At 39.8% G+C, this 16,673-nt stretch overlaps 3 protein-coding genes and 1 long non-coding RNA gene across 5 annotated transcripts in view; 2 read left to right on the forward strand and 2 right to left on the reverse strand.

Annotated features, from left to right (window-relative positions):
• Nucleotides 1-16,673, reverse strand: part of LOC113019561 (uncharacterized) — a 145,096-nt gene that overhangs the window by 20,505 nt on the left and 107,918 nt on the right. The gene's annotated exons all lie outside the window — the stretch shown is intronic.
• LOC145425651 (low affinity immunoglobulin gamma Fc region receptor II-a-like) lies at nucleotides 1,156-6,483 on the reverse strand. 2 transcript variants are annotated; one of them, XM_080298882.1, is made up of 8 exons: nucleotides 6,177-6,483; nucleotides 5,668-5,703; nucleotides 4,056-4,319; nucleotides 3,731-3,976; nucleotides 3,482-3,652; nucleotides 2,481-2,558; nucleotides 1,780-1,872; nucleotides 1,156-1,409 (listed from the first exon to the last, which is right to left on the reverse strand). In XM_080298882.1, the coding sequence occupies exons 1-8, from the start codon at nucleotides 6,205-6,207 to the stop codon at nucleotides 1,324-1,326; spliced, it is 1,005 nt and encodes a 334-aa protein (XP_080155008.1). In that variant the 5' UTR covers nucleotides 6,208-6,483; the 3' UTR covers nucleotides 1,156-1,323. The 2 variants fall into 2 exon arrangements, with proteins under 2 accessions (XP_080155008.1, XP_080155007.1); XM_080298881.1 differs by having other exon boundaries at nucleotides 3,482-3,655; nucleotides 6,177-6,475.
• Nucleotides 1,867-2,710, forward strand: LOC145425653 (uncharacterized). Its single transcript, XR_013906372.1, has 2 exons — nucleotides 1,867-2,078; nucleotides 2,517-2,710. It is a non-coding gene; the product is annotated as an uncharacterized LOC145425653 (long non-coding RNA).
• On the forward strand, nucleotides 8,173-11,283 carry LOC113019548 (uncharacterized). Its single transcript, XM_026163305.2, has 3 exons — nucleotides 8,173-8,482; nucleotides 9,799-10,146; nucleotides 10,614-11,283. The coding sequence occupies exons 1-3, from the start codon at nucleotides 8,329-8,331 to the stop codon at nucleotides 10,820-10,822; spliced, it is 711 nt and encodes a 236-aa protein (XP_026019090.2). The 5' UTR covers nucleotides 8,173-8,328; the 3' UTR covers nucleotides 10,823-11,283.

Raw genomic sequence — 16,673 nt, forward strand, 5'->3', positions numbered from 1 at the left:
CTTCCTCCATTTGTGGACGTCTGCTCTCATATTGGTCCCAAAACCTTAGAGATGTCTTTCTACTACTTTCCAGACTGATAGTTGTCAGTGATTTGGTTTCTCGGCTATTTCATTAGATCATCATCATGTCTGCAGCCTGCTTTACTTTGTCAGACGAGTTCTATTTAAATGATTTCCTGATCCAGCGGGTCTGGCAGTAGTCAGGCCTGAGTGTGGCTGTAGTGAAATTAAACTCAGCTTTCCAAAATAAAATGTGGTTAATCCCAGTTAATTCACAATTTAACACCAGGTTGCAGTCAGTCTCACACAGGGGCCTGTAGGGTTGGACAGCTTTCAATCCTTAATAAATGAAATCGTCTGCATTCAATCTGGTTTTCTTAGTCTAATATTAAAATGTGCTTTATGGCCTGAAACATTTATGTATGATGATGTAAAAAAACACAACTAAACAAAACATAGAAGTCACCTCCTTATGACCTCACTGACTAATGTGCTGTAACTGTCTCCTGTTTTCATGTCTTTTCATTGTTTCTGCTGCTGCAGGCTGAGATCGGAGCCTTTTTCATTTGTGCATCTACAGTTCATCCATAACTGACCTCACTTGTTCTGTGCCCTGAAGAATAAACTGCAGCTGGATCGCTCCCTGCAAAACTAGACAAAGCCACGTGATGGAAAATGTGGATTTGAAAAGCGACTTCGACACCTCTGCTGACTGAGTTTAGTTTTCAAAACAGGAAAGTAAATGACCAAAGAGCTGCTCACTCACTCAAAACGTTTACACAGTGCATCACTTTCACAACAACCTGTGAAGCCAGTTTCAAAGACAACCGTTTACGTCTCGATGACATTCCCACGTTCACCCTCTAGCACAGCATCTCCACAGAGCTGAACTGCTCTCAGTTTATTTGAGACACACAAAACAAAAAGTAAAGTGTCCTTTAAGCGAGACTTCAAGAGACTTCTGAGGATGATGCCACTCCTTAAAATGATTCTAGGCGAGTTTCTTCTCTTTAAAGAATAAAATGAAATGATGCCTGCTGATGTGCTGCAGCTGTTTCCAGAGTCTGTGACTCTGGATTCATGTGAAGAAACAATTTCCCTTTTTGAATCTGTGATTGGCTGATGTTGCACAGGTGTGTTCAATGACCAGGAAACTGCTTTGTAAGATGTTTTATTAAAGTGAAAATTAAACTTTCCATTTCATCCTGACCTCTACATTCAAACTGGTCCAGTGCAGCTGTACAACTGTAAACACACACAGAATATGATTGAATAAATAATATAGAGAGGAGTGCAGGGATGTGTTTGGCAGCCAGCTGGACGTCACTGGTTAGACTGGTTAAGCTGTGGTGAAGGTGTGCGGGTCTGCTTCAGTGAGGAGTAGATGACCGCTGGCTCTGGTGGAAGATCTGAACACAAACACACAGATTACCGAAAGTTTAGATAAACATGAGAAAAAAAAAACACACACACTTTGTTTATTACAAAGAGGATATCCACAAAACTGTTTTACACAAATATAGATAAATGAATCTCAGAATTCTAATAATTAATATTGAAATATATAAATATGTCTTAGTAGTAGTCAGATCTTTTGTTTTTGAATGACAGAACTGATGCTTTGCTGAATTATATGTCGCCCCTGTTTCCATCGCACGTCATCATCAACCTTCAGCTGGAGCATCTCTGATTTGCAATAAAATAAAAAATTAAATAAGAGGCATTAACTAAAGAGCTGTTCCAGTCTTACTGACCACTCAGAGAATTTCACAGCTGTACCTCTCTGTCTGCAGTTCGTCTTGATGGGGATCTGTGCGTAGCTGATCTCAGGTGTCCTGTGCACTGAAGAGTAAACTGCCGCTGGATCGCTCTCTGCAAAACATGACAAAGTCAGGTGACTGACCCAGAACCTGTGTTTTATGGTGAGAAAAAGTTTGACATTCCAGGAACAACAGCGGCAAATGTGAGGCCACAGCACAGCCTGTCTTTAACATGCAGCAACTTTAACACCTCTGCTCGGTTTAGCTCTCAAAACAGGAAACCTGATGACCACAGAGCCGCTCACTTGGCACAATGATGTAAGTCTTACACAATGCATCATGTAAAGTAAACACTTTGCAAAAGTGTGAAAGTCTTTTTTTTTTCCAAATTTAACCTGACCTGACTAGCATGTGGCAGTAGTTACAGAAGTGCTGCACCAAAGATCATTATAACCTGTAAATATTCCAAACTACACTAGTGTAATACAAAAATGAAAACATGGAGCTAGAAATAAGAATAATAAGCCTAAGCACAAGACCTCACTCTTTCTGGCTCTGGTTCAACATCTTTAATACAGGAGATTTTTAATGATGGAGTGAAGTCTTTGTCCCTTATGTGCGAGCAATTTACAAACTGATCAACCTGACCTGATGAAAAACCAGCCATGCATCTCACAGAGCCTCATGTCGAAACACGAGAGGATTAATGCTGTCCTTTACCTCTCATCATCTTTGACCCATTTCGTTCATCTGCAGATGTTCTTCCCACTGATGAAGAGGTGGCAGCTGTTGCTCTCTCTGCAAAATCAAATGCAAAGATTTTCCATTAATAGCAGAACTGTAAATGCTGCTGATTCAGCAAGATTAATATTTGAAAGAAGGTGAAATGTGTTTAAAATGCAAAGTGAAGAAAAGACTGCGGTCAGAATAAAGTTAATTTTTTTTTAAAAGTGTTTCTGTCTTTTCTTTCAAAAAACAGGAAACTGGACTGAACCGCCCGCATCAGCTTTCTTTGACCACAACTTCTCACTTCACACACACTGGAAAAACTAACCAAACTGTGTACAGTGTACAAATGTATATATTCAAATATGACATTAATCATAAAATGCTATTGTAGAAATCGATGCACAATTTAATTAATCACGATTAATATTTATAAGAAGGTGAATGTGTTTAAAATGAAAAATGAAGAGAAGACTGCAGTCAGAATAAAGTTGGGTGAAGATGAAATCTAAAAAAAATCTAAATTGTTTTATTTGCTTTTACAACAAGTCTCAAATACAATATCTAATTTCACACACACAAGAAAAAAATAACCAAACTGTGTACAGTGTGCAAATGTTCATGACATTAATCATAAAATTCTATTGTAGAAATCGATGCACAAGAAGTGCATGTAGCTTAGTCATAATAAGCCTTATTTAAGCCTCAGTTAATAATGTAAATGGTCTGTGGCTCAAACTGCTCCTCACAGAGACAGATGTGTGGAAATAACATGCAGCATGTTGCAGCTTTTAAAGAAAGCGATTGTGTTTGCTGTTTCCACTTAGATGATGTTAGTGTGAGCTCTGACTGTTGGAGATGTGGGCTGTAGAAGTGAGGCTCAAAGTGCCAGAAACACAGAAATGGAGATTATAATTTATTGATTTTTTTTAGGTGATTTGTTTAAAAAAAACAGTGGTTTGATGTGTCATCATAAAGCGCAGAATGTGTCTCACCTCCAGCTTTTCCCTGGATGCATCGTCTCAGCACTAGAAGCAGTATGACCAGCAGGAGCAACCCAGTTATGGAGGGAACAGACACCATCACAGAGAGAGGAGGAGAGGAAAACGAGGAGTAGAAGGAGGCAGTGGACGCTGATGGAGGAGGAGAGGTGGGAGAACCTGCATCTACTAAGAAATACAAATCGATGTGGTCAGTTTGACTCACTTTGGGTCTAAAATCTGTAAAAGAAACAGAAGCCTCACCTGTGACAGTGATCCAGCTGGATGGAGACTCTCCATGACCGCTGATGTCACACTTGTAGAGGCCTTCATCAGACCTGGAAACATGCTGGATGGTCATGTGACCTGTAGGCTGCTTCCTGATGAGGGAGCCATCTTTATAGAAAGCAGCTGGGAGGTTGGAGGGAGTGGTCTTTGTTTTACAGAGCAGAGTGACGTCATCTCCCTCCATCACAGGGAGGACAGGACTCTGCAGGATCACTGATCCACCTCAACACAGAGACAAACTACAGCATTTCATCCATTTACACACAGCTTCATCAACACTAACTCCACACACTCAGCTTACCAGTGACTGTCAGGTTAACCATGTTACTGATGGGACCCTCTCTGGACTCACACCAGTAAACTCCACTGTCCAGTAGGACGATGTGGCTGATGTTGCAGGAAGAACCGTCTAATTTTCCAAACTCAGCTCCACACTGAGTCCTGGTTTCTAAGCTTGTGTTTCTCCTCAGAGTCCATCCAGCAGAGCTGTCGTCCTCCTCACAGCTCAGAGACACAAAGTCTCCTTTAAAGAACTGAGAGCTGCTGGGACTCACAGTCAGACGAGCTGTGAGGAGAGACGATTAAAATAAAGCAAAACGTGAGGAAAAGCTTTTTTACAAAGAAACCAGCAGAATCTTTGTTGGTGTTTTTCAGATGAGGGCAGAAAATGATCCAGGAGTTTAGCTCATGCAAAAGATAATCTCCTAAAATCCTGCCCAGGTATCATGAAATAACTTTTTAGAGATGTCGTTCTATGATATCATACAGATACAAAAGTCTAAACATGTCAGTCTGCATTCTGAGTTTTAATCTCACAGGGATTACTTGTGCATACACTGACCTCGTGGTATCTATTATGAATATTAACCATTAAAGACAGGATATCAGGAAACGAACAACATTTTCTCTCCAAGTTAAACAGAGATTTGCAATCTGTCTGCAGGTAAAAACTTAACAGATTCATTTACTTTTTACATTATTTATTTTCATTCCTTCCTTCGAGAAATTGAGCTGCTGGTAGCCGTGTGCTCATCGTGTGTCACAGGACCAAGAAAGCCTCATTAAAAAGCAAACATTGATGGTCACGTTTTATATCATCCACTCTTTAGTCCTCTTATTTTTAAGTAGGTTTTTATTAGGATTTAAACATTTAAATCACTTTATGTTTAAGAATCTGTTCCTTTCTGCTCATTTTAAAATCATTAACTAGTATTTAGGGACTAGTCTATAGAAAACACATTACTAACCTCTTCCCTCTTTTTTACTGAAAACTTTATTAATCCCTCAGGTAGATTCCTCTGGGAAATTCAGTTTCCAGTGGCAGAACACCGACAGAAATTTGCATAGTAGAAATTAGAATTAGAAAATAGAATATAGAGAGAGTTTTTATATTTATTTATATTTATATATGCTGTATATATATATATATATATATATATATATATATATATATATATATATATATATATATATATATATATATATATATATATATATATAAGCCCTAAGACAGCTGGGATAGGCTCCAGCCCCCTGCAACCCTGAAAAAGAATAGGCTGAAGCGAATGGATGGATATATAAATATATATAAATAAGCAATGAAATATTCCCATTAATGAGATGTAGCAGCCAAATGTCTATTGCACAGTGATTTGTTCTTCTTTACTGTTGTGTTTGTGCAAACACTACCGTTTAGTTGTCCGCTCCCCTGCCGATAACACAGGGGCAGAATTTTTAATCAAACATTAATAAAGCAGGACATTTTTAAAGCATCATCACAGCTTTGTAGGCCTGTTTCATTTCTCAGAGACACATTAAACCTGATCTGTCTCCACTGTTGTGCTACTTTGTGGTACTTTTTGGGAGTTGGTGTTTTATTGTCTTTTATTTGTCATAAAAAAAAGTTCCCTCACCGTGGTTTGTTGCCCAGCTGAGCAGCGACATCAGGACTGAAAGGAAACCCAAGAGATAAAGAGTCAATAGATTTTCATGTGTTTTTGGTTTAAATGCTAAATATCCACTCGACCTGTGGGGCAGTGACCTAAAGTGTCAGACTGATAAACAGGATGTGCTCTGTAGGGGGAGGTGAGGATGCAGTTTAACACCGCTGTAGTTTATCTGCACCATCGACCACTAAATCTGAGTTTTTAACTAATTTAGTGACGTCAAACTGTGAAGCTGTTAAAATTTCACCTTAAACACAAAAACCCAGCTGGATTAAAGCACCTGCAGCATCCACCTGTACTTCCTTTTATACTGTTTAACTACATTTACTGTTACAGCATTTTCCCTTTTGTTATTAACATAGGTTTGAAGTCTTAAGTAAAAGCAAATACCTGTGGCTTCAACCCACTGGAGCCAAAATATCTTAAATATACACATCACATACTAAGGTTTCAAAAAAAGAGCATGTGGTACTTACAGAGCAGCCACAACAGAGGTGTTCGTCCCATTGTGTCACACAGATCTGAGATCGTTTTGTTCCACTGCAGCCCTTGAACCCTCCTCCTTCCTCTTGGTAGCAAAGTTTGGGGGGTCTGTGGTTTCTCTGTAGCACTTCTAGGGGAAAAAAACTCCTTTGACCTTTTAGTTTTAAGATAAGATGTAAATCATGAGGTTTATTACAGCAGCGAACTGAAAGTGACAGTTTTATTTTGTTTAGTTTATTTATTTATTGCATTTACATCTATCCTGCATTCTTTGAGGGTTGTATTTGCATTAAACATCATGACATGAAGGCCCTCTCTAGTTAAAATAAGATTGATAATAATAATCTTTTTTTAATACGGCCCCACGGGGCCGTATTAAAAAAAGAAAAACGGAAAGAGATCCACACAGAAACACGTGTTTCTTTGCAGTAAAAACACCACATGTAGGCTACACATCCTTATTTTCAGTGCTTGTTGTTTTTAACTTCCTAAGACCCGAACTCTTCCACAGCATGCATTTTAATTTATCTTTGATATTTGGGCACATTGGGGCCCGATGAATGTAAAAACAAAGAATTACTAGATTTTTTTTTTACCTGATCTTTCGTTTCTAAGAGAAATGAGAGCCACGCGTGAGGATGTTCGTTTAAAATTGCGATAGAACAATAGCAATGTAATGTCCTTGTAAGTGAATATGGTTGTAGAGCAAAATTGAGTGTTTTGGTCTAAATAACCCAAAATGTGATGCCCACATATAAGGACGCCAGGTCCTGGAAGGTTAATCAAACATTTTGTTGTTGTTACAATAAATGCGACTTCCTGTCGCTTGTGGTCTGAACGAAGCCTGGATGTCTTCATCGTCACAGCCAGTAGGGGAGCTCTGTAGCAAAAGAGTCACTGAAGCGCTTTTACAGACGCACTTCTCTGAAAAAACAGTCATGTTTCGGTCATGGATCAAAGTTTGTGTTTCTTGCCACTTAAGATGGATGTAAATCCATCTTATATAATATAAAAGAAATATAAAAGTGTAAACTTTTATATTTCCTGGATGGAGTTTTCAATCTGGCTGTCGAGGCGTCCCGAGCAGAATGAATGGAGAAAACTCCTCTGCGATCAGACGCAGCGAGCAGCTTGACAGGGAAAACGTCCAGCCACATCCCGGGGGAGCGAGAGAAACCAGACACTTGTCTGAGACACATGAGAGCAAACTGGAGCCCAAAAACAGTGAATGGGTGAGTTTCTATTTGGTTCTTCTAAGTTCTATCCCTTTACTTGGCGCAACGGCACCGGCAGCAAATCAGCAATTCCCATTCCATTCTAATGGAAAAAAGTCCTTTGACCTTTCAGTTTTAACCTGAGACATGAATCATGAGGTTTATTAAAGCAACAAACTGAAACTGAAAGAATAAAAGCCAGTTTTTAGTTGTTGGGTTTTTTTTTGTTTTTTTGTTGTTTTTTTTTGGGGGGGGGGGGGGGGGTTATATCTGTCTTGTATTCTTTGAGGAATTTATTTGCATTAAAAATCAGCACAGCTCTTTCTAATTGAAATAAGAAAGATGATGATGATAATAATAATGATGATAATAATAATAATAACAACAATAATAACAACGCTACAGTGTTGTTTCTTGTAGGAGAGGGATTAAAAAAAACACACTTTTAACTTTCAATTCAATTTAATTCTATTTTATTTATATAGCACCACATCATAACAAAAGTAGCTTTACTGCATTGGGGCCTTGCTTGACCCTAAACGGTTGTTTTGTTTCCCTCTGTGAGGGAAGGGAGCTTGCTCCAAAGAGACAGACCTTTTTTTTTTTCTTGATCACGACTTTTCTATTCTTTTTTTAAAACTTGTATTTGAGGTTATTTAAAGTAGTTTGTAGTACTTTCTTTATGTGTTTTTTCCTTTAGAGTGATGGCGCCAAACACTGCTCACAGGCAGTAAACAAAAAAATCAGGAAGTCCCGAAGTTACACTCTTTGTTCAGGGACCTGCATGCAATCAGCTGACCTTAATAGGCTAGCAATAAGAAAGCATCATTTCAAAAAATTAATTATATAAAGAGTGACTGTGGTGATAAACAGGAGTTTGATCCAGGAACTAAGAGAATGTGATTAAGCTGTACAAGCTTACATAAGCGACATGTCAAAAATGAAACCAAAAGTACTTCGATTTCAAAACAAAACAACCTTCAGCTTTCAAATTGTGCGCGCCTCTTCTCGTTTAATGTCTGCAAAAATGTCGTCGGTTGTGGTCTTCTTCTCCCTTCACGTCTTACTGGCTTCTGGATTGAAAGGTGAGTTCATGCGTTTAGAGACAGGACGAACTAGCAGTGGAGGAAATGACTCAACCTTTGCTAAAGAACGTGGGCACTGCTTGATGATAGTAAACAATGCATGATTAATAATACCGTGCAGTGCATACATGATGTTGTTATGTTGCAGTGTGTGCATGCACTGCACAGTTGCATCGGAGCTGGTATATGAGTAATTGATCTGATGCCAAAGATACTTTTACTTCACGGTTTGACTGTACTGGGCGTCATCACCACAAACAGAAATGATTAGCTTATAAAGCACATTTCAGACAGACACAATTTGCAATGAAGAGGACATCAATACAGGTTAGTGGAAATCTCACAACAGTGGCATGAAAGGTGTACAAATCCAAATATCGACAATGTTGATACCAATGTTTGTACTGATATTGAGATGACACTTTACTTTCTGTTCCTCTCCTGTTTGTAATGCTGCGGTTTCATAGAAGAGGAGACCCAGCTGTCTGTGTAGCAGCTGCTGCTCTCACATGTCACAGCAAAAACTTTCTATTTTCAACCGAAAATGTTATTCACTGCATCTGGTGACGTCATCTCAGCAAAATGTGTCGTAGGATACAGCATCGACGGCAGTATAAAGTCAAAGTCATGATTCAGAGGTTGTTCAGAGGGTGAGGAGAGGATGATTTTAAAATGTACTGATTAAAGAGTGTGAAATCATGATTACATATTAAATCTAGAAAGCTTGAATGCAAATATTGTACTTTTCTTAACACAATTTATTTTAAAGCTTGTTTGACTTAATATTTTGCAAATTTAAAACAAAAAGGATTAAATATGACTCTTTACTGTTATAGATCAAGCTGCCAAGCAGTATGTGAGTCAGTACAGTCCTCTCCCGCTGTAACATTAAAGCAATAGACACATTAATGAAACATGTATACTATTTGTTAATAATTAATAGTTTTATTACTTTAGGCACTTTAAGCTCCAAGTTTTGTTTTTGAAGATGGATTGCAACTGTCACTTAAATATTTATTCAAGTATTGTTTTTGCTGCTTCATACCAGGTTACCATGGTGACCTCACAAGATGAGAGCCATTATTGTGACACTGTAAACTCTGCCCTTCTACTTGCTACAACTCAAGAACAGTTCAGTACTTGCTGTGATCCATAGTGCTGCTGTCAGAAGTCTCAGGTTGTGACTGTCTGCTGAAGTATAAGTGGTAGAAATGGAGTCCAACGTGTTCTTCTGCATAATGCATGTCCATGATGTGCAGTATAACACACTATTAATGTTTTGGGTTTTTTCTCCTCTTTCTTTTTTCTGGACACAGAGCTCCGAGTGAGGTCTGGACAAGATGCCACTCTTCAGTGTTGGGGTCCCAGAGATGCACACGTCACCCTGCTGGAGTGGAGCAGGCCGGAGCTCATCTCACAGGGTTATGTGTTCTTCTTCCAAGACCAGCGCTCGTACGAGAACTACCAGCACGAGTCCTTTAAAGGCCGAGTGCAGCTGAGAGACTCATCCATGAAGGATGGAGACGTTGCTGTGATTTTGAGGAATGTCAGGGTCAGCGATACAGGAACATATGAGTGTGAGATTACAACCAGCAGCACCAGATATGGCGAGAGAGTCGTCAAAGAGTTCAAGCACTCCATCAACCTCACAGTCACAGACACAGGTGAGTTTGTAGAGGTTGAGCTTACTGCACAGCCGTTTATAAGGGCATTCTTCACACCTCAGAGGTATGATGTTGGCTTTTTCCATGCTCAGAGTGGTCGTCTGTGGATGGTAAAAGCAGTGCCTCATGAAATCCTTACAGCAGGCTCCAACAGTGGGCTCATTTTCCTTCTGCTTGTATGTGATGCAGCAGTTTGAAAAAGTCAGTCTAAAGCTGCTGAATGGTATTTTTCCGTTTGTGTTAGAAACATGGTATGAAACATGAGCACAGAGATGCTACCCTGCAGTTATTAACCAAACGGCTGCAGACACATTCACTACTTACTTTTCTGGCATCCAGCTCACTGCCAGCAGCTTTGACATCACCTCTACCGAATGTTACAGAGATTTCAAAATGTAAAACAAGAGCTATTTTCAGTCTGCCTGGTACCAGAGTCCTCAAACCTTTGTTTTGATTTTTCTCTGCAGGTTTCACAGAAGGACAATCCAAAGAAAAAGGACACAAGGATGGAGGAGACAAGGATATATCTTTTTTTGTTATTATGTTCATTGTGACGTGCGGACTCCTTGGTGTTATGGTTATTGTTACTGTAGCTGTAAATATCTACAGGGGAAAAAAATCAATCATCAAAAACCCAAATCATACCAACATGATGGAAAGTGAACAGCTGGCATGAAATGTGTCAGATCTGTCCCAGATCTGTTTTGAGAAAAACTAATTATTTCAGTTGTTCAGTGGTCCTTTTTAAAATTAAGGCTCCTATCCAACGTGACGTCATTTTTATCCTTTAAAACCTCTAATGAGCAATCCATGCGTTCATCTTATCTCAACTGGATTACTGTAATTCGCTTTACTTCAGTGTCGTTGTTGATGTTAATTAAACTGTGTAATTATTACTTTGTGTAGCATTTCTCTTCTCTGATCCTGTAATCACAGTTACAACTTACAGCAATGTCATGTTAGCAAGCGATGATACTAACAGCCTTGCTGTGGATCTCAGAGTCACAATACTTTATTAACGCCTAAGGAATTTTCCTCTGTATGTATTATTGTAGTGTCTAGCTTACAATATAAAGCACCTCGAGGCGGCTGTTGTTGTGATTTGCCGTTGTATAAATAAAATTGAATTGAACTGTTCATTCATCTCAAATGTGTTTAAAAGTGACTTGAAGCAACTGTTTGGCGATGTATAAATTCTACAGAAAAAACTGAATTAAACTGAAATGTTTTTTGAGTGTGTTGAGACACATCCGATTTCATCATAGAATGAAAAATGAGTGCATGAAGGCACATCTAGATTTGAGCAGGGAGGAGGTGTGTTTGGTGGTTTCCACATGAGTGATTTTCTCTGCATTTGTGGACTTCCTTCCCCTCGATCTTTATCTTAGTTCTGCAGTCTAAGAATCTGTTCTGTTCATTTTCAATAGAAATGAATTTTCATGGGTGATGCTGCTAACAGAAAGTATTTGAAATATTTCCTTTAACAGTGACTGAAGTGTTCCTAAATGTCAGTTCCTAAAGTCCATCCTGTGGACAGCTTAGTTTTGCTTTGTTGTCTCCAAAACAGATCAAATCTCAGTCTGGATGAGAACACAGATTTACACGACTACTTTAGAAATTTGTAAAGGTAAAAACTAATCGTTTTAGAGTGATAACATCTGCTTATGGTGACTTTTTCTGCTCAATTGTGATCATTTCCACCACCTATAGCACTTCCTCCTCACACCCATGCTGCATAACCCAGCTGCGCACTAAGAGCTCTTTGCAATCCCCACTTTTTAAAAATGTCCCTAAACATTTGTTTTATAACAGTAGCTGCTTTTTTAAGGCAGAGTGGAAGTGGGAAATTTGCAGCTCTTGTTATTCATGTTATGTCCTTTGCTTCTTAAATAAAAGCAGCTGACAGCTCACTGTCTGGATCCGAAGACACGGCTGCAGCTCATCAACTCTTTGTGTCAACAACAAAAAGCCTTTGCTGAAACTTACAGATCAGCACATCTTTACTTGTACAGGAAGTCAGAGCTGATCATGTTTTCTTCAAATTTTACAGGGATCCCATCTCTCCTGAACCCTTCAGAGGTCTTTGTGTTGATAAAACAGAAACAAAATGAGGTTTGTATTACAACACAAACTGCAGACTTGCACAGCAGAGTGTTCTGAAACTGTTGAGTCAGCATCAGCAATACGGGTATATACAAGTGTGAGATTACAACCAGCAGGACAAGCAGTGGCAAGAGAGTCGTCAGCGAGTTCAAGCACTCCATCAACCCCACAGTCACAGACACAGGTGAGTTCGTAGGTTGAGCTGACTGCTTTAACAGCACAGCTGTTTATAAGGGTTGCTGTTCCATGCTCAGAGTGGTCCTCTGTGTATGGTAAAAGCAGTGCCTCATGAAATCCTCACAGCAGGCTCCAACAGTGGGCTCATTTTCCTTCTGCTTGTATGTGATGTGGAAATAGTTTCATCCAATAAGAAGCTTCCTGTTGTGGTGGGTGGATTCTTATACCACACTTGTTTACCTTACAATGTAAAGCACCTTGACGGTTGTAATTTAAATCTGAATTCAATTGAATATTTCTGCTTGGTTTATGCATTTATTTTGAAAGGTTCTGCACTTGATAGACATCTGACAGTTTGAAAAAGAAAACAAAAGTGACACACTCTCTGTCTAAAGGTGCTGATGGTCTTTTTCTGCTTGTTGTATGAAACATGAGCACAGCGATGCTACCCTGCAGTTATTAACCAAACGGCTGCAGACACATTCATTACTTACTCTTCTGACATCCAGCTCACTGCCAGCAGCTTTGACATCACCTCTGTTACAGATATTTGAAAGTGTAAAACAAGAACTCTTTTTAGCCTGCCTGGTAGCTGAGTCTTGACACTTTTTTTGCTCTGCATGTTTCACAGAAGAAAACTCCAAAGAAAGAGGACACAAGGATGGAGGAGACAAGGATACATCTTTTCCTGTTATATTAGTTCTTTTATGCGGACTTCTTGTTGTTGTTATTGCTACTGTAGCTGTAAATATCTACAGAAAAAAAAGAAATCAAAATGCCAACATGATGGAAAGTGTAAACACTTTAAAAATGTAAATGTCAAGTTAGCAAGCAAGGATACTAACAGAGGTGCTGTGGGTATCAGAGTCAGAATACTTTATTATTTCCTAAGGAATTTATATTAGCACTGTCCCCTCAACCCTGCAACAGGGGTTCACCACCTCCCAACCCAGAGTCAGCTGATCTTCACCGCTCACATTTAGGAGTCCTACAAACATTTGAAGTCGAACACTACAGCTTGACTGGCCTGATGTTAAATGGATAGAACACCTCTGAAATGAATAAGAGCGAAGACTGTCTGCAGGCTTTCTCATCCGCATTAGTGTCTGGAAGAAAGCCCAGAATTCTCATTTGTAAACCCTGATATAAACATCCATCCATCTATGATATCTTATTATGTTATGTAATTTATATGTTTAAACTTTCCCAAATTTCCTTTGTCTTCTGAAAGATAAAAGACCTTTACAGCGTGTCTTTTATCCTGTCCTGACCCTATTCCCGATCCTGGTTGTTGTAAAGACCCACCTTTTAGCACATCCTAGCACACCCACTCACTTCACCAGATGCACCTTGTTTAGTTCTCTCACCTTTGATTGGGTGTGGTGCTTGTCCTTAATTGCCATGTTAGACCCCTAATTAAAGGTTGTGAATTATTATGTAGTTTTAGTTTGCATTATTCTCCTGAATTAGAAGAAGCTGATAACTATTGCATTTGTTAAACTGATTTGCATTACATTAGACTGCTGATTTATTGTGGATGCATGATATTGTTTTATGATGCATTATACTGCTGAGCTATAAGAAATACTGTTCGCAGAAAGTCATCGTCTTATTTGTCTGATTAGTAGAGAACAGAACATGCTGGAGTTTTCTGCCCCATCTCAGCACGAGCAGATAACGATCATTAAAATCATCGTTTGACTCAACCCGGCCGGACCAGTGTTGTTATTGTGGTTTTTCCTCTTGTATCCATCCCCAATATTTGAATCCGTAACAACTCACCTGTCACGTGTTATATAAGGACTGCATTCACTTTTGGCTCACTCTTTCTTCACTCCCACACTGGGCGGCAGTGGAGGTGAGATTCTGTTTGGATTTTTGATTTCATGCGTTGTTTAAGGTAATGAGTAACTTAGATCTGTTTTCTTTCAGCGCTGGCAATTCATGTGTCTTTCCTTATTGATTTTGAGAATAAAAGGAGAAGCCTATGAGTGATGACTGCTTATTCACATTCTAATCGGATGAGCCCATGATGATGACTACTTAAACTCTGAGCCTTCCTTCCTTCATAACACTGAATCTGCCAGGAGGTTCTTCATGTTAAAAGGCAGTTTTTCCTTCCCACTGTTGCCACAGTGCTTGCCCATAGGGGGTTATATGATTGTTGGGTTTTTGTATGGTCTACCTTACAATATAAAGTGCCTTGAGGTGTCTGTTGTGAATTGGCGCTGTATAAATAAATTGAATTGAAATTTTTCTTTTCTATCCTCTCAGCTACAGCCTTGGTGCTGTTAAAGGGTGTTGAGCAGCTGTTGTGTGGATCAATACTGAAATATCGATTCTAAGAGATATTTATGTTCTAGGTCTGATTCTCATATTAAAATATCGATGTTTTAGTAACGTTGGGGTAAATTGTTAGTTTATGATTTACGGGACACAGTGGAAAGTGTCTAAACGATTGGTAGGAACTACTTTCTTCCTCCGTCTGTCAGTAATATGCAAAATATAAACTGTATAAATGCATCGCTGCTACGTGCTCCTCCACTCAGTTCATGATAGTAAGCGGAGTCACGCGTGAAGCAAAAGTGCTGATGTTTTTGTTTTTTTTTAAATGGAAAATCCCCGCATCCTGTAAACGACAGATTCTCATTGTTCAAACTGTCTAACTTTAGCGTGGGTCGTATGCTGGGTGTCATTAAAACATACAAATACAGCAGTAAAACAGCCACTGTAGGCTTTAAAAATAAAAATACAAGTCAAAATATTTCATACATGAGACAGAGGCTGGATAACATGTATCTATAAGTGCCATCGTCGTCGATGCTGGAGGAGGGGCAACAGCGGAAGATCCGCTGTAGGCTGCTGCTACCGGTCTGAGCAGGTTGGTACTCCTCTGCAACCTGGTGAAAACGGTCTCTCAGAGGACGTTGTAGTCTTGGATCACAGCTTCTGTTTTTTAAACTGAACGGATTTGTTCTTTTGTTGTTTTCCTTCTTCGGAGTTTCTTATCTGGTTGCGGAGGCGCCTGACCGGGCTACCTGAAGATGGTGTGGCATGCGGGCGCTGGTGTGATCTGGCTCCAAGACGAGCCTGTTGACAAGGGGAAAGTTCAGCTCCGCCTCGGGACAGCGGGAGATAAACTCGACAGTGGTGTGAGAACGGAGCGGCTCACACCTGAAGCCCAAAAACAATGAACAGGTGAGTTTTTATTTCTTTATTCAGCGCAATGGCACCAACGCCAAATCCCCGAAAATCCCACGTTGACTTCCTGGCATTTGTATCTGCTCCAACTTCTTATAACAGCCTTCATCCTTTACCATCACACATGCTCTACACGTGTCTGTGGATGACCTTGGTGAAGCTGTGGGCTCTATTCCGTGCTTCCTCTTTTAGTGGACGGACGTCGATTTGAAGAAGCAGCGGCTTCATTTTGTGAGGGAGGGTTAACGTGTTGCGCTTTTCATGTGGCTGCTGTGAACTGCATGATTTTTCTCTCCACTTTAAACTGTAAACCGTGTTTGTGGGAGATGTGCTGTATCAGCTCAGCTGCTTCTTCTCGCGGTAATGAAGCTGAATTACAGTCAGCTTGTGCGCGTAAAGTGAACTTCTTGACTCTGGGAACACAGTTTCAGATATAATAGCGACCTTTCCTTATATTCATGTGACCATCTCATGCTGGTATCTCATAGTTTATATCGTGTAGTGTCAGTCAACATTTTATCCGTTGGGTAAAAACTGCACCCCTGGCTTTAAGAGCCGATCAGCAGCAGCAGAGGGCGTCAGTGATCAGCTTTGGTTTCAAGTCAGTTGAGCTTCGCTGTTTCTTTTAGCATTTGTACGCGCAGCCTGCCCACAGTTGAGAAAAAAGGAAGTACTGAAATTACACTGTGTGCAGGGCTCTACGTGTATTCACTTGGTGGAGCGATAAACTAACAAACAAAGCATGCAGTTTTATGTCTCGGAGCTGTAATGTGCAGCTGTCACTGTAGAAGAGCAAAGAGCAGCAAATGATAAGCATGTGAGAGCGTTATGATCAGAGTACTGCTACACAAACAAACAGCATCACCTGATGTATAGCAGATTTACACTCAGCGTCCTGTATGTTAGGATCACCAAGCTCACACTGAGTCAGTCTAACTCAGAGGTCCTGCAGCTCATTTAATCCTGACTGATAAGGGTTCAGCAGGATCGCTGCTTATAACTGCTGCGGTCATTTTAAAAGCCAGCGAGGATTACTCGCACCAGGG

The sequence above is a fragment of the Astatotilapia calliptera genome, chromosome 3 (genome assembly GCF_964374335.1).
Source record: "Astatotilapia calliptera chromosome 3, fAstCal68.1, whole genome shotgun sequence".
In the NCBI taxonomy this organism is placed as follows: domain Eukaryota; kingdom Metazoa; phylum Chordata; class Actinopteri; order Cichliformes; family Cichlidae; genus Astatotilapia; species Astatotilapia calliptera.